At 38.9% G+C, this 18,510-nt stretch overlaps 1 protein-coding gene across 1 annotated transcript in view; it reads right to left on the bottom strand.

Moving 5' to 3' along the window:
• The window catches only part of LOC122165700, a 74,702-nt gene that overhangs the window by 39,777 nt on the left and 16,415 nt on the right, over positions 1-18,510 (bottom strand). Inside the window, exons 11-19 of the mRNA XM_042828958.1 lie at positions 17,050-17,250; positions 15,974-16,095; positions 14,766-14,994; positions 11,535-11,737; positions 7,204-7,359; positions 6,019-6,109; positions 4,652-4,789; positions 1,743-1,897; positions 1,104-1,215 (exon numbers count right to left, since the gene is read on the bottom strand). Of these exons, the coding sequence (XP_042684892.1) occupies positions 1,104-1,215; positions 1,743-1,897; positions 4,652-4,789; positions 6,019-6,109; positions 7,204-7,359; positions 11,535-11,737; positions 14,766-14,994; positions 15,974-16,095; positions 17,050-17,250 (1,407 nt within the window). The remainder of the gene's footprint in view (positions 1-1,103; positions 1,216-1,742; positions 1,898-4,651; positions 4,790-6,018; positions 6,110-7,203; positions 7,360-11,534; positions 11,738-14,765; positions 14,995-15,973; positions 16,096-17,049; positions 17,251-18,510) is intronic.

The raw sequence follows: 18,510 nt of genomic DNA, 5'->3' as shown, positions 1-18,510 counted from the left end.
CTCCCCTCCTTCAACTTAAAACCATTTCCCCTCATCCTGCAGTTACCAACCCTTTCAAAGAGTTGATTCCCCTCCCCTCTGTAGGCTCCCTTTAGGTATTGAAATGCTGCAATATTCAGAATTTGCTTCCTTATTATAGTCAGAGTTTCCCTCTTAATTAGTTTGGAAATAGTCTGTGAGCAAACCCTGCTAGTGACCACAGCCTTTAGTTAGCCATGTGACTGCAGACTGCTGTTGCTTTTCATGTACGTGTCTGTCACGAGCCCCACAGCCATACCCACGGGAGAGCATGAGGGAACAGCATAGCAGAAGAAGGTTCTCTTGAGTACCTTCCACCTTCCCTAAGTTGAGACCAGCCTACCGCTGAGGTAAAAATAAAGCATTTCTTAAATACACAAAAAATTTTCTCAGAAAGGGTGGTGAAGCAGTGGCACAGGCTGCCCAGGGAGGTGGTGAAGTCCCCATCCCTGAACGTGTTCAAGAAACATGTATATGTGGCACTCAGGGACACGGTTAGTGGGCACGATGGAGATGTGCTGGTGGAGGTTTTTTCCAACGTTAAGAATTCTATGATTCTGTGCAAATTTGCTATTTCCACCTCTACAATACAACTGCTGGGCTTTCTCCTCCACTTCCATGCAGCACATCTCAAAGCCACTCTCCATGGGCCTTCAAGTTACTCACTACTGATGCTGTGAGGCTGCAGCCCTGAGCCTGACCTGCACACCCTAACCATGTCCCAGCTTTGTAGCTTCCTCCTCCTCATCTACCATCACAAACTGTTCACCAGTGCTCAGATAGCCCACATGTACTTGGTCACTTGCAAGGTAGTTGTTGACCCCCAAAGCCGCTTCACAGAGAAAAAAATGGAACCCTGAAGACTTACAGAAGCTTTTCCTAGACTACACAGGCAGCTGCATTATGAGGCAGGTGATCACAATGGGGTGCTCTATGCTCAGAGGGGTGCCTTAACAGAATATCTTCCTCATTAAAGCTCAGAGTAAGTATAGTGCAATCTCAAAGGTAATGCTTTGCCTTTGCACCGGGAATCAGCAATCTCCCTCAAAAAGGCTAAGTCTCTGTAAGTCTCTTGAGGTACTTACAGGGTTTTGCATTCTGCTGCCCAGCATTTCTTTCTTACGGATGAAAGTGTTCAGCATCATATCTCGGGGCCCTTGTTTCTCCAGCTGAATGGAAACAAAAGCTTCTGGAGGCCTGACAAGGGAAAAAGAGCATAAGACCTCAGAAGAATCCCCTCTCAAAAGGTTCCTAAGCGCCACTTGAACTGCTCAAATGACTTAGCTAAATCAAACACAATTTCTCCAACATTATGCATTTTACTAGCTAGTTATACATAATAGAAATAAATGCACAAGATTTTCTGGAGCAGCTACCAGAGACAAGATGAACCCTGGGGTGAGTAGGTGGGCACATGAACATGAAGACCAGTCTCTGCTCTACAGGAGAAGTGGCACAATATTAATAACAGGTTATCTCTACAGGATCTGATGTCTGATGCCTGAGTCCCATTGATAGGGTACGGCTAAAGGATCATAATGGTCAGACTGGTCCACACCAAGAAGTGGGGTGCCTAGGACTGTGTCCTTGTGATTGAAAGTACATCATTACATTTTATTACTGCCAAGGACCAGTGGAATGTAAAGCAGGATGTGCTCTGGATTCGCACATACACCAGACCAACCCCTATCAGTGGTAGGGCTTGGCCAGTCTGTAACAAATACCTGTGAAAGGCTCGGTGCAAATATGAAGAACGCCCAGGAGAAAATGATGTGGCTGGCATGGTTGCTGGCAGAAGCTGATCCTCTGTTTGGCTTCCAGATACAGAATTTTTTCCACTAGCTGAACTGCTCTGACTTGTTAGACTTACATTTCCTTCCTAAAATATCAAGAATATAAATGTTGTGCTTGCTCTCATAAAGAATGGCAGCTCTTCAAGGTAGATTTGCAATGCTGCATGCTCTAATTTACTCTAACTTTATGGTATAATAACTCACTGGGATCACTGAAAGTCACAGAAGAGAAACATTTCTCATGGAACACAGGCATAATGAAGCTGTAGAGGCACACAGTTAGAGGCAGTGCTCTATTTATAAATCAGACAACATTCTTGACACCCAATCAGCTACAAATAAAATATGAATACTCCTAAATATTTGCTTTTTCAAAGATGTACAAATAGTTCCATACCCACACTGCTTGTAGGGGAAATGATTTTGCTTCCCCTTGAGCATTCCCAATAGATCCTGTTATGAAGGAAACTAAGAAAATTCTGCATATTTATGAAAAAAAAACCCAAAACCACGATTCTAATATTCAAGAAGGAACAAGTGGTACTTTTCTAAGTGTCTGATTTCAAAATTGGCACAGCATGGTCCAGATTTCTCTGGTTTTCCTATTTGTTGCAAAGAAGCTAAAAAAACACACTTCCCCTGCAAGTCAAGAAAAACTATAGTCTTGTGAGTAGGGAGAAACCAGAAGAAAGAAAAGCACAAGCCACATGTTGATAGTGAGTTTATTGAGTCCCTTCTCCTAACTACTACCCTAACTCACAGTAATGCCAGTCTGCAGATGGGTCTGATGAAGAACACCTTGGCTCTGTTCTAGCAGAAAACTGACTTCTTACCCGAAGAATGATTCTTCCCGCTTCACTGTGCAGAGGGAATATCCAACGTGCCTTAGAAATAAATGGACAGACATGTGCAGTGTCATTTCTGACAAAAGAAGCAAGGATTGATTTAGGAAGGAAACCAAGGTTGGAGCTGTTCAGTTCCACAGAACATTTCAGTGCCACAAGATCTGGTCAGAAATTAACCAGAAAATCTCACACTTGAGAGGGAATGGAAACCAGGGACCAACAAGACCATGGGCTCTTCAGTCCAACGAGCTGGTCCAAAAAAGCCCTGGGAGGCTGCACAGCCAGCTACTCCAGGGATGTATTCTGGGTGCTGCCCAGATTTCCACAAGATCAGTCTGTTGTGTAAAGCATTCCTGCTCAGCAACATGGAGACAGCTTTGCCAGCATCATACTGAGCAGTTTTCTGGGCAGCCATCAAGACCTCAGCTTGTTTGGGATGATGGATCTCTGCTGCATAACGAGGAGCCACTGACCTCCTTTGTGTTAGCACAGGATACAAACTATGCAGCCATGAAGCAACTTTGTTTCAAGAAGCTTAACATCTCTGGGGTGAGTTTTAGCCTTAGGAGCACTTTCACTTGTAAGGAAAGAAAATATAATGAAACTGTACACTATGCATTTCTCTAGGAATGGCAGTTCATGCTCAGGAGCTTGCAAGTAACAATAGCATAATACATCTTTTCCTTTTCTCTGCTCACACTGCTCTGAATGACTCAAAATGAGACAACTGGGAGCCAAGATAAAGTATATTTGTCCTTTTTAAACTTACTGAGAAACTAGTCACATGGGAAATGTTTTAGCTTGGTTGCCTTAGCCTATTCAGCATATCTCTAACAACTTTTGAACCCTCTGCCTAATTTTAAATACATTTGATGGAAGAAGTCTGAATGGTGTAAAGTTCCTTCCACTTTTGCATAACCAATATCCAGTTAGAGAGGAACCATCCTTCCCCTGGAAAAGGCAAGGAGAGTTTGATTGCTTGCCATCTTACTTGGCCTGCTCAGCTCCCACTGGGTTTCTGGCAGTCAGCATGTATCTGTATACATGCTGATACAAACTTGCCAAAAACAAAGCACTTCTTGCCCAGCTATCCAGCAAATGCAGGCACTACTTATATAAAGAATAGGGCTGAGGATACTGCTAGGTGACAAGGGACCATATGGATGCAAGACAAGACAGGACTAAGGGAGTGTGTCCTAAGGAGCATGGAAAGGGATGTCAATGTAAGCACAGAAAAGGCAAGAGAAGACTAAAGAATCTCTGTTTGCCTTAGAAGTTCAAAACTACATACAAATTTGCTTAGCTCATCACTGTAATAGCTATCTCTGAAAGAGAAATGCCTACATAAAAAAATGCACCACAGAGCTGTACATCAATGCATCATGTGTGAAGCAAGGGCAGCACCTGAGCTTCACATAAGAAACATAAAATGATGCCTAATACAAGATGAGGAAGATTAATGGCTGGTGACCCAGCAGATTTCTTTTAAACCAACATTATAGCATCAGGCTGGCATAAATATTTCCCATTTGAAAAAGTGCTGACCATATTTCTATTTTCAGAAAACAGGAAAAATGCAAACAGCAGGAGATGATGGTATCATACCATCCCAGAAAAGTACATATTTCAAGGTCAAATTGTGATTGCTAGCCTTTCTGCATATTACAAGTTATGAGATTCAATCAATGCATTTTGAATTCAATTCATCTCCAATCTCTTTCAGACCTACCTTGAGGTATATTTTTAGCTATGCTTCATCACTTACCCAACTAATAGACTTTAAATAAAGTCACTGATGTGATACCATTTATTTTTATGTCGTATGCTAATAGACAATCACAGCAGTTCCTTCAGTCATCGGTGATGCTGTTCTGAGTGTCGCACAGGATCACCACGCAATTGATTATAAGCAGGATTAACAGGTGCCTTCTTTGGGCTAAGTTTGACAAAACTCGTTAATAGTGCAGTTTGAGGAGGAGGGTGTTAATCACTAACCTTTATGTCCAGGGAATGGGTAAACTGGACCAGGTAACAAAAGGACGCTTGCTGAACAGCTGCCAAAAGAGCATTTTTCTGAATGACCTGGCAGGCAAGGATAAGTTGCATGTTCTTTATTCCAGATGGACACAAGAGCTAAGGAGAGTGAAAACAAAAAATATCTTCATTTTATGCATGAAGTATTTATTAGGCATTGCCTCTACAGTTTTGAAGGAAAGTTGCTTTACAGACATCACTTTGTTTTGGATTACTTCAGCTTAATTTAGTAAAATGAAGGGGAGAAAGGGAGAACATTCTATTATATTTGTATATGTAGTTATCACTGAAACATGACCAAATGCAGAGACTGAGAAAACAGTTAAATCACTTGTATTTAGTAGGCTATATTCTCAGATCTCCTCTGCAAATCATGATGTTACCAGAGCATGCAGTAAATGCAGACAGGCTGGCAAAGGAGTAGATAGTAAATAAAACAGATCTGATTCTCACACAGAACGGCAGGGTTGGAAGGGACCTCAAGAATCATGAAGCTCCAACCCCCCTGCCACATGCAGGGCCACCAATCTCCCCATTTAATACTAGACCAGGCTGCCCAGGGCCCCATCCAATCTGGCCTTGAACACCTCCAGAGACCGGGCATCCACAACCTCTCTGGGCAGCCTGTTCCAGCACCTCACCACTCTCCCTGTAAAGAACTTAATTTTCCTTGGTAAATTTGTAATTACATGCTGTAGAATACAGGTAATGAGTGAGTTAATGGAAAGAAAATTTTGAGGAGAGTTTTAAAGAATCATTGAATTTTTATAGAATCATTACAGTTGAAATACATCTGGTCCAACTGCCAATCACTTCCACCATGCCCACTAACCATGCCCCTCAGTACTGCATTTAGATGTTTCTTCAAAACCTACAGGGATGGCGATTCCATCGCCTCCCTGGGCAGAAAAAGAAAGCTCCATGGCGTGGCACCGTGCAATACTGGTTTTACACATTCATACAGTAGAGGAAAGGATTAAGTATACAAGATGGTATTGAAGGCTAAAGTCATTTTCTTCCTTTAGAGAACTCTCTACATCTAGTCAATGTCTACCGTGTGTGCGCATAGCCACACACATCCATCCTGCTTTCTTTAATAAATTTCCTCAGACAAAACTTTGTTGACTTAATGAGTTTAACCTCAGCAAGGATTCCTGTATTAAGCCACACTAAAATCACTTTACAAAACAGTATTTTCATTCAAAAACCAAGTGTAGAGAATTTTATCTAGCATCTAGCAAACACATGACTGAGGCCGTTATCTACCCAGTAAATAAATGACAACATAATACATATTTGTTGCTTATTCTGCAAATTAATCCATTCACCTGCATAACACCATGTCTTGTCCTGAAACTAAATTTTCCAACGTGAGTGTCGATCTCTTGAATGCTTAATGGTAAGCTACTTGGAATATATCTGCAATAGAAGATTTCTTATAAACACAAAGTATGACACAGAAAGAAGCCAAATTGAAATGAAGCCAAAGTGAAATGAAAATAGTGATTAGTTCAGAAATACTTTCCGTTTATTTACCCTTTACATTTAGATTACATAAGGAAATCTGTTACTCTAGTTCCTAAATAGGTGATCTTAGAATGTTGCTTTACTTTTTGGAAGTAGTTTTGTAAGAAAAAGACTAACCCACGATGTTTTGTGGTTTACGATGATTCTTCAGCTTCTCCTAGATAATCCTGGTCTAAACCATTGAAAAATCTGCTTGTTTATTGTGCTGATATCTTGTTGGTCTTCCATTGGTTCCTAACTCTTTTTTGTGCTGTCCTATCTCCTGTACTCTTATGTCCACCACTGCCCACAGTGCAATTCACAGCTGAAATTTCATTCCAGGTTGCTTGCAATTGCTAAACTAACTTGAAATCTGCAGAAACAGATTTCTGCAGCAAGTAAGCATGTATGCAAGTGAAAGGGAAGCAAGTAATAGCACACGACTGCAAGTGGTACACACAAAGTTAAAAAGAGAGCCCTTGTACCTATGTTAGGAAATGACAGGAATATCCTTCCTAAATTTAGTAAGAAAATTCACAGGTTGTTGCCTTTCTTCATCTTAAAGATTGGTCTAAAACACACACAGATAAACAAAGTGTGTATGTGTAAATACAAACATGTGTATATTGTGTATGTACATGTATTTGCTATACACAAATACACATATATGTAAATACAAACATACATATGAACTCTTTAAAGAGTAAAGATGGCCTGTTGTGCATCCTCTGCTTTGAAGAGAATGCATTTCAGTTCCAAAATTGCCACAGTTGCATGCAAATTCAGTGCCACCTTGCTTTCACTGCTAAATGGCTTCAAATTAGAAGTATTTGATCTCAAACTCTACAGAAAAAGAAATCACGTAGCATTTTACATTTCTTACTTGAATAATTGTGTATGTTTTATGCATGGAAGTTTTTATATTTTAGCCTAATCTATTTGAAGACTTGATCACATCCAATCTAGAAAAGACTATGTTCTCTGAAACACAAAGAAGTTCAGTCTACCTGTCAACACAGCTGTCATCTTCCAGGAGAGAGGTAATAAATGTCGGTGGCAGATGGTCTGCTTTCTCCCTGTGAAGAGCAGATTCAAATTGCACTGGCCTCAGATACAAATGGAACTCCCCAAAACCTGCTTCCATTGCAAAAGCCTTATATAAGCTAGAAAGGGAAAAAAAAAAAAAAAACAAACCAAAAACAAGCAACAAAACCACACAAAAACATGGATGCATTTCAAAAACAAATTTTCTCTCTGTTTAAGTAATGTTCGCTTAGAAATCTACATCCAGAAGGTTCATTTCAAGAAGAAATCTGCATCCAACTTTAAACATTTATTGTCGTCTCAAGTGTTACGGCAAATGAGCATTCCACCCTGAGAGCTGATTTTTGTTTAGTATTGACAGTTCACTCAGCATAGATTGAACTACAGAGTTATATATATGAACTTGGAGTTACAAACAAAGGACAGTAAGTCAAGAGTTTATGACATTACATAGAAAAATCAAGGAAAAGGTGCTAAATGTTCTATTTAGAAGGGATTGACAGAGGGGAAGACAGCTTTAGGCTAGGAACTAGAAGGAGGGCAGATTGCAAAAGAAGTTTCATAGCCAAGCAGAACTCAGACATGTTATTACTATGAAAATAGTAATTTTGTAACTTAAGAGAGCTTTATTCTCAGTGTGACACAGTCCCAGCAGTATCTCTGCAGTACAGCAAAAGACCAGGACAGTCGACCAGCAGTAAACACACTGTCTAGATGCAACAAGTAGTTCAGGAGGACTCTAAAGCCCCAGGTGCCTGAAGTTGGACATAGTCTATACTCCCTCCCTAGGGATCTATCAGTCTCTTCCTTCAGATGCAAAACCACAAAAACACAGAAAATCTGATCTGTGATCCTTCTTTTCATATAGTATAAGAAGATGTTATAAAGAGAAAATTTCTTTTTGAAACAGACTGCGAAGAAATAAGATAATCCCTTGCTTCCTGCTAACATCTACAGGCAGGTGTTTTATCAATCAAGAAAACATGTCAAAGAGAAGTTAAGGTGTGAGAACGTGATAAAGACACAAATAGGACCCAGAAGTCACAGTTCCCAGTTCTTTAAAAATATGTAGAATTCTCTGCCTGCAAAGTTACAGAAAGAAAAGGGCAGAAGACAAAACAGGATATGGAGGACACCATGAACATCAATCCATAATTATACAAATCAGCTCTAAGGTTGAATAAAACCCTCTGTAATGACTACAAATGCTGATCTCACAGGTAACAAAATACAAATGCATGGATAGCCTTTACAGCACAAACAGCAATACACAGATAAGCTTACTAGTACTGTGCAAAGGAAAAAAAATAGAGAAAAAGGAAGGATATCAAAAAGGTGAATATATTCAAAAAAAAGAGAGAGAGAGAGAGAGAGAGAAGCAAAATTCACACTAAATTGGCATTGTTTAGTTGTACCAAAGCATGTCCTTTTTCTTTTCACTAGATAATCAAAGGGGAAGATTGAAAGACTGAGGAACAAAGGAGCAACAAGGGCTATTAGGAATAGTGCATACAACTTAAATATGTTTTTATAGACAGAAAGGAACTTCAGGAATGAACAGATAGGCAAGTGATGGGAGTAATTCTTGCAAATCTCCCAAAAGTCTGGTAGAACCTATAGTATGAGACAGAGGAATCTATAAACGTATGTGCACTCATTTCATGTTGCTCTGCACAGCAGGAAGAAAGATTACCAGCCTTTCTGATGCTTCAGTCTGAATCTGAGTTGATATTATAATGAACAGTGAATTTCATAATATCATGTGAGGGTGTAAAAATAGCCCCTCAAAATGTCACCCTGAATAAACTATGTATGTTTATACTGATATTTAGGCTGACTTAATCATCTTCTATTAAATGAAGATAGTGTTATGCTTAATGACCTTGCATATGCATTGTGAAGTCTTACTTTCTGACATAACTTTCTACTGAATTCCCATCCTTTGCCAGAAAAAAAAGACAATTTCCTGCTGCCTTTCAGGGAATTCTAAGTATGTCACCTCAGTAGGTATTAGCCTTCTTCACAAAACAAATGCAGCCACATAACCAATCCGTCAGCTCATCTATCTCCTCTAGATAACTTCTAAATCAGTTGGTGAGCACCAATGAAATCTGACATGGAGAGAGGGCTTTTGAAATATTCAGTTCTTATAGGCTTCAAGAAAAAAAGGTGATTTTATATTGATTTTTCAGCTAAATGAAAAGTTGCACTATAACCTTACTCCTTGTTAATTACCAGAAAATTTATGTGAGAGCATGTATGAGTATTGGAACACAGAGATAACCAAAGCAGAGTAATAAGTTTAATTAGAATTAGACCTCATTATGACCTTCCAATCTTTAAAGGGAGATTACAAACAGGAGGGAAATAAATTTTTTACATGGGTAGATAGTAATAGGACAAGGGGGAATGGTTTTAAACTAAAGGAAGGGAGATTTACATTAGATGTCAGGGGGAAGCTTTTCACTCAGAGAGTGGTGAGGTGTTGGGACAGGTTGCCAAGACAGGCTGCGGATGCCCTGCCCCTAGAGGTGTTCAAGGCCAGTTTGAATGGGGCCCTGGCCAATCTAATCATGGCAGGGGATTGGACTTTGATGATCCTTGAGTTCCCTTCCTACCCAACCTATTCTATGATATGATTCTATGATTTTATGATACATCTAGGTTTTTAGCTGCTGAAAATAAATGCTTCTGACTTTTTTAATTTGGAGTTCACATTTTACAGAGGAAAGCTGGATAAAGAGTTGTTACAAGGGGAAAATATGGCTGAAGGGTCATCTGTCCAAAATGCACAACTTTGCTATTGCATGAAATCATGACAAATACTTTCATACATGAATTAAGCTACATTTTAAAATTATGTTCATTTTCTTCCCTCTGCTCTTTATGTTCCAGAACTTTTTTTTGTCTGATTCTTAGAAATCTCCTTTTAATTTTTAGTTTAAATTTATTCACAGTGATTAGCTCCATTTGTTCTGCTGCCAAAATTGCCCCTAAATAGCTGTTCTCCATTCCCAATGCTTATCTTCCCAATGTATTTATAGAGAACAATCATATCTTCTCTCAGACTTCATTATGCTAGGACAAACAAGCCAAGATACTTCATTTACTTCTGTAAAATGCATTCTCTATTTCCCCTCATCATTCTATTAGATCATTTCTGCTTCCATTCCATTCTGCATTTATCTTTCCTGAAGATAAATCTCTAAACTATACTTAATAATCCGGGTGAAGCCTCGCCAGAATCACATAAAAGGCATCAGTTCTGATCTCCATGGAAAACAAAACTCATTGCCTGATTCACAGTAGGATATCGTGACTTCCTCCCCCATCACGGTTGCAATATGTAGTTATTCAATTGCCAGCTATACACCCAGTTCTTCCTCCTCCTGTTTCCAAAGAAGTTTACAGAATTGCCTATTATTATGCATAGCCCTAAGCTTTGTGTTAGTGATGTTTATCTCCTTCCTGCTACTTCATACCTTAGAACTACGCGTTCTTTCTAATATCTTTCTAAGATATTTCATTTATTTTCTGTATCAGTTTTATCTTCCACCACTCTAATGTCCTGATTGTAATAACATGCCCTTATACTTTCTACTTAACTCATTAATAAAAATGTGAGATAATATGCAGCTGAGCAAGGAGAACTTCAGTAACAACTTGCATCCAAGACAGCAGGTCAACACTATCCTGCAGAGGATAGATCTCCCCTTTAGCTCAGTCCTTATCTTCCTTGTTTCTCTTTACAAATGTCATTTTCTCCAGCTTACATGACAATTTCCTTAATTCATGACACTGATTTCCTTTGTGTAGAATATTTTACTTTGTCCTCTGCAAGGATCAGTACATCCAGGACAATCTTTATGCTTTCCTATTTCTGGTAGTGAACAAAGCTTATATGCACTTCCTGTGTGATTTTTGTTATATTCTAATACTGTTCATAAGAAGGTGATTGAGGCAATCTTCACTGAACCAGCAGATTCCTCCTGCTGCTCCATCTTTTGACAAAATTTCATTGAATCACAGAATTCCCATTTTCACTGGGCAAAGGGCCTGTTCTGTTAAGCCTTGATTTGTCTCTCAGCTTATGAAACTAATAAACACCTTGCAAACCCCAGATAGACTCTTTCCACATATTGGATAAAAATATTTCCCACAACACAAATGCATGTGCTCTCTCTCTGACTTTTTCCAACTATACTAACTAACCAATTTGAAAGGATTTACTTTTCCCCTCCAAACTGCCTCTCTCAAGTCCTCATAGCTAAACCTGCACTGTCAATCCACCAACCTGGCTAACTGTGAGCTCTCTGTTGCCACCTCAATCAACCGATGCCGGAGCGTGATCAGTTCCAGGAGCAAAGAGAATGAATCCAGGATAAAGAGTTGCCTTTCTCTCCCTTCTTTTCTTTCTTCATCTGCTCTCTCCTCTAATAGTGACAAAGCAATGTCTTGTACCAGCACAGGGTCCTCTATGAGTATCTCTGCAAACAACTGGAAGGTAAGTGAAAAAAAATGTTAATGCAAGTGTAATTCATACGAAGACAACAAAAGGCCTTCGAATATTTTTTCTGGAGTAAATCGTGATTGGAATTGCTTCTAACAGGCAACACATGCAAGGTCAGGACTGGGTCCACTCTGACCTCTGAAAATATACTGGAGTTTTGGCACTTGCTTCAAAGGTACAGTCATTGAATTCATAAACTTTACTTTCTTCAAAGGACTTTCCAATTCCTGGAATACACGATATTTGCCCTTTTTTTATTTTAATAAAAATTCAGAAGACTTTCAGAGGTATGCATCCTTCTAAGGCAGGGGTTCTGTGACTGGGTTCACATTACTATGTGCTGCTATTCCTCTCACAATGAGCGTGTACTTGTACATATGTACAAGCATGATGATCCCAAAATGGGGGCAGCAACTCATCTAGACTACTGGAATGGTGGAAGGACCCAAAGGAGCAGCAATATCAGGAATGGAATATGATGAAAAGCTACAGCTTGGTAATGTGGAGAGCCAGAAAGAAGAAAATGGCTGTTGTGCTTTGGAAGAAGTGGCAGAAACAGCTTTTGGCTCTTTGTGAAGAAAAAGATGCTCTGTCTCCAGCTGTCACAATTTGCACAACCATGCCACCCTGCTTCTGTCAGGCAGATTGTCATGGCCACTGCTGTAACTGAATGGATTCATGCTTTGCCATCTGTGATGAGTGAATCACAGAACATGAGTAAATCTGAAGCCAGACGTGCTGTTATTAGTAATAAATTCTAGATTTCAACACCTGCCATTTACTAAATCTTAAGGGCTACACTGGAAAAAAACATTTTGAAATGACCACAACCCAAAGACAAGTGTCAGAAATTGTGCAACATTTTTCAGTTTGTCCCTCTTCCCCAACGTGCTTTTGTAACTGTGACTCTGGATAGGTGGGACACAGCAACCTATGTGCTTCCTCCCAGAGCTGCTATAAAAACCATGCTCCCATTTCCAGAGAGAGCAAGAGCAAATAAGCTTAGATTCCACTAAAGCAAATCTATGCTAGACTTTAAAGAGAACTTGGTGATGCTGGTGAAGCATGAGAATAGGCCAGTTGGATGAGTCTATCAAATGGTGTGTTTATGAACAGAACAGCTCTTGATCTCATAGAATAATCTGAGTTGGAATCGTTTGATTGGAAGGGACCTTTAAAGGCCACCTCGTCCAACTTCCCTACAATGAACAGGGTGAACAATGATCTACAGCTAGATCAGGCTGCTCAGAGCCCCAACCAGCCTGATCTTGAATGTCTCCAGGGACAGGGCTTCCACCCCCTCTCCGGGCAACCTCTTCTGAATAGCTGATCATGGCTTGGGTAAGCGAAACATCTCTCATCTTCCCAAGTACATGTTGCAAGCCCTGCAGCATCTGTATCTTGCAGCTAGGTAACTTGTTTATTACGAAGTTGAAAGACGTTTAGGAAGTCAAATGGGGAATACATATTGGATCTTGTAAAACCTTCTTCAGTGAAAAGTTGGAAAAACATGAAAGAATACGGTCAAGGGTCACAAATGGAGCAGTTCAGGAAGGTCAGAAATGTTTATTTTGTAAAAATGAGCCAAAAAAAAACCCAGTGTGATAATACAGAGACTCACTCATCATGACTGCAAATGGAAACCAAACTAAATTCATGCTGGCAAAGGTAAATTTCCTAAAATATGCTTGACTGCAACAGTATTAGTGTTTTCTAAACATTGCCTTCTTGTGTGCATTCTTCTCATCCACAGCTTGTCTTAGAGAAAAGGAATGGAAAAGAAGTTTCTCTTTCTGCCTTGGCAATAGCAGAGCAGTAACTTTAAGATCTATACATAGATCTCTGCCACTGATTTCTAGGATTCGAAACTAAAAAAAAAAAAAAAAAGAATCATTTGTCATCTGCAATGTGCAGGAGGACTGGAGAACTGCCAGAGGACTTTATTGGCATCAAACAGATGCTGGATAAGAAATTCTTGGGATTTGTACAATGGCAGGGCAAGAAACTATCTGAAATAGCTACGCCCTTCTACCTTGCATTGGTCTCTATTTTCTTGCCCACCACTGCCTCCACTGCAGGTAATGTGACAGTGAGAGCGAGTAGCTCCTTGTGCCCACTTCAAGTGCTCAGATCCAAATCAAACACAAACTGCTTAGTCCAGAGATATTTCTGCAGTAACATTGGTTCTGATTTGATTCATGTTACAGATACACCAGTGCACACAAACTTCACATCTTGTCTTCCAATTGAATATGGTGCAATTGCATGTTTTCTGGTGCAATTGCATATTTTCATTTAATTTATGTTGGCCAAACTTGGCAGGAATTAAAGCGTAGCATATCAGTACCTAATGAGCCTTTCCAAAATTTAGTGATGTGCTCAAGAACGTAACTATATTATGAACTTGAAGACAAAAGAGATAAATTCATTTATTTTTCATTTCTTGCTGTCAGCATTAACTAAGCTGGCTAAAATAATAATAAAAATACAAAAAACAACCTGATGGAGACATCTAGCATCAGTAATTTCATTCACAATAATTAGTATTTATAAAACTATAACCAGCCAAGTTAAGAGTCTTACATCAGGAAATGATGCACATTATAGTAATAACCAGCTCCACCTATAACAATATTTGCTTTAATGTCCAGTCTTTTTTGTTACTGATGTTTAAGAACTGTATATACACAAATGCAAAACCTGGAGACTTACTGTGATCTCATCCTGCTTTAAAATGTCTGTATTTAGCCTCTCCCTAATATGACTGCCCTTATTTTATACTAGTGTGAGATCAAGAGTTCTACCTATCTGTGTTCTTTCACAGAAATACAGACATATTTTATTTTAAAGGTGGATGGTACGGATCTTCTCCAAGCTTGAAAAAAATAACTGGCCTGATATTAAGAATCAGATACCTAATACTAACCATGAAGTATATCAGATGAACATCAATTGAACTGGGCTGGGATTTGGCTGTAAACAGCTACTTCCAACACAAGCAAAAGTGAAACTTACATCTTTTTGAATCTGAGAGCTGTAGAAAGATTCTGGTTTTTCCATAGTCAGCCATTCATCAAGTATCAGTTGAAGCACTTTTTTTTCTAGCTTAATTGCTCTACTGGCTGTTTTGGGTCTAGAGATGCTGTAGAACTCCTGATAGATACACTCCAGAGCCTTGGGGATCGAGCACACCAGACCAAGAGAAGGATGAAACTCCAGCAAATAAATATTCTTCGAAGCAGCACTTAAAAATAACAAAAAGAACAAAGCTCTCGAATAAGGAAACTCTGAAATTGCTTAATTGGCAAGAATAAATTGCAATGGCTTTAGCTGTAGATCAGAAATCAATCTTCAAATCTAAAAATAGAGCTGAAGCCTTAATAAACATAATTATGTTGGAACACATTTAAGTAGTCTCAATTGCTAATGAAAACAGAATGTTCTAAATTATCTTTTGCTAGCTGATCTGCTTTATTAGCCACATTTTCATGTCTGTTAGCCACATTCTCATGTCATGCCCACCCATTAAAAGTGTCTGCACTTCAAAATTAGCCCTTGAGTAACCAACACAATCAAAATGTGCGTGCAGTAGGAGGAATAGAGGCAAGGGGATTCAGACAGAGGACCAGAGGCTGGGTTGGCTTCTGGGTATGTATCAGCTGCTAAATCCTTCATATAATCCACAATGTTGCATAGCTGCAGGAGGGGGAACATAGCACAGGTCTATGTTATGGGTAATAGATGGCTCTCATGTGAAATACAGTATGTACCTATCCAACTGGACACTTGGGTGAGAATGTGTAACAGGCGGTGGCAAGAAGGCAGTGTAAACTGAAAAGCCATGTTTGAATATCAAGGCAGTAAGTCCAAAGCAAGGCTAAAGTTAAACATGCACTTTCACAGTTACTTTATCCACAGGAATATTAATTTCCCACTGTGGTGCAAGATGAATTAAGCAAACCCACTGTCAAAGCAGGGAAGAGCAAAGACGGTGGGGGAGGAATCACTTTTCTTTCTTGAATGTTTTTCTGGCACATCCAATGGTATTCTAAATAGCACAAGACTAAATAACATGAAATATTACTGCCTAATTCACCTCATGACTGTTGTTTTCTCAAATAGTCTTACTTTTCATGTGTTAGCCCACAATTCTTTTCATCAGTCACAGAAACTAGATCAGAAAGAGTTACTCTCCAGAAAAATAAAAGCATGAAGTCACTCACCAGCTAGTGTTAAGAGAGACAAGTTGCTTAGTGATCACATTAGGAGGAAGTCCAAATTCATTGATGCCACCTTTCTGACCTCTCTGCCAAATCTTGGGGACGTATTCCCTCTGGACATCTATCTAAAAGTTAGCAATAAACACAAATGATATTAGCCAAGAAAACCCAACATCCAATCAGGCATCCTGATTTCTACTCTTCATTTACAAGCTATAAAAACTTATACATAATAAATTTATTGTTTTATTTTTATATTATATATATGTTAAAAATTATCATTTCAAGTTGTTCGTATAAATACCCACTCGAGCTGAGTTATTCCTTCTAAAATTATTTTGAAATCTTTCATATTTTTCCTAAACAAACGTAGAGCACCAGTGATGCTGACAACCTTCTAATTCTAAAAGCTACCAATATGGCATCATTCATGGCAACAATAGCTTAACAGTGGTCTCTTGTACTGAAATAAAAACTTCCATTTGTAAACCAAAAGATATGTCACAAAGGATAACTTATTAAACTTCTGAACTAGAAACTCAAAGAAGTGAAGTACCTTGTGTCAGGATACAGAGGAAGCTTAAGCAGATTTTAAATGAGAATTAAAATCTGAGAGTTTAAAATGCTGTATCTTAATTATTAGCAAAAGAAATCCCAGCTATCTGAAATATACTGCATTTTAGACTTCAAAGTGCAAATTTTGTTTGTATGTTCTTTGTGAGATCAGACAATGGACTCTAAACAAGACTCTTTTCTTATCCACTGCATTACAGATCTACGCATTATAATTTTGTCCTGCTTCCGCACCTCTCAACTACTGTTTCCACCTATCTCAGCTGATAGCAGATGTGACTTTAATGTGACACATGAAGCTCTGAAACCTTTCCAGCGCTCTCTTTCTGATACTGATGAAATCATAGCTTTCAACTTTCAATTTTTTTATTTCAATTTACAAAGCATGCATAGACTTCACTATCAAACTAGTAGTAACTGAAGTTGGCACTGTAAAGCAGCGCAGGCTACAACCAAAGTTTCACCTCCCGCTCGCCCAAGATGGATATACTGTAAATTCAACATACTTGTTGGTTTACTATGTCCCTCAGCAGCTGGGCTTGAAGTTGTAAACAGATGCATTCATCTCTGTAGATGTTCACAAAATATTCAAGCTCAAGATCAAACCGTGGATGTTTATGCATGATGTCAGTTATTGCTTGGGCCAAAGCAAATCTTTCCTCTGGGTCCAAAGCATGTTGGTAGGCCTCTAAGTAAACATCTAGAAGCTGGGGAGATATTCAGAAACACATTTAGAATTGTTTATTCATCCAAATATTCATTTCATTTTGGCAAAACATTTCTGAACATGGAAGTTGCCACCTGTATGAAACTTACTGTGACCTACCATCATGGCATCTGGTTTTTGGCACAGAATATCATAAGACACTTCATCAGAAGGATCAGAAACAGAGCATAGAATGCATAGAATATCTCCTGTCTGCAGGAAATATTTTATTTACACCTTGCCTTGTTATGTTTTTTACTGAAGCATGAAGATTTTTATTCTATATATTCTTCCTCTTGTAAAATAGCAAGTAGCAGATTACTACTTAAAAAGCACCTACCATTTTCCAGATCTAATTCATGCTCTTTTTCTTCTCCAGCCCACACATTGTTGTCATGTCTTTGAAAAAGTTTCCCCTAACCTGAAACTTGCAGATTCATGCAAGACTCTCTGTTATCTCATATAGCAATTAGCATCTCAGTTAATCATATATTTTTTGAGAAATTCCAATTAATTCAATATGTAATTAAAGATGCAGAAAGTCACATGCCCTCTCCAGACTCCTCTACCAAGAACAGTTGTAAAGCTTTATTGAACTAATGATTTTAATTACAAATTCCCAAAGCCTGGGATGGAAAAAGTGAAGTGTCAAGCACAGCAGCACCTAAATTCTCACTGCAGTACTTTTTGGTCAATAGCAACTATGAGATAGAAAATATGAACTGGGGTTACTATTGCTTTTGGACAAATTGGTCATATCAATATGAAATGATCTGCAGTAGGTTATTTTGCATTGACACAGAAGTAGAAACTTATCCACGCTACTTTCCATGCTGAACCCAGGAAATTGTGGAAGAGGAAGTTGCAAAAGGGCTCAGAAATAACTCGGTAGATAAAAATGCAGATTTCAATGGAAGAAGACAAGTTCTCTGGTTTAGACCTGTCTGAACTGAACTGTTTGGAGGAGGTTAATACAGTGCTTGAGCAATACGTCATAGACAAGTTTTATATTGGCTAAGCCAAGCTGTCTCAGCTGCTAACAAAAGGCTTTTGTTTTCTCACACAGAAATAATTTTGTCCCAGGTTGGAACAAAGCTAGAGAGACTCAATTCTATTTCATTTGAGTTGAATGCAAGAAACATTCAGGAAAAGCATATTTATACATTTAATTCTGCCCAGAGAGTTGTATTGTGAGAGTGGTTCCAGGATATGCTCCTTGACATTGTTGAAAGAGAATTAGTGCACTGCTGGTGTAGATGCT

This window comes from Centrocercus urophasianus, unplaced genomic scaffold (genome assembly GCF_019232065.1).
Source record: "Centrocercus urophasianus isolate 14NV4802_14NV808 unplaced genomic scaffold, USGS_Curo_1.0 seq_10, whole genome shotgun sequence".
NCBI classification, from domain to species: domain Eukaryota; kingdom Metazoa; phylum Chordata; class Aves; order Galliformes; family Phasianidae; genus Centrocercus; species Centrocercus urophasianus.
The sequence above is the reverse complement of the archived record's forward strand: the minus strand, read 5'-3'. Positions and strand labels throughout refer to the sequence as shown.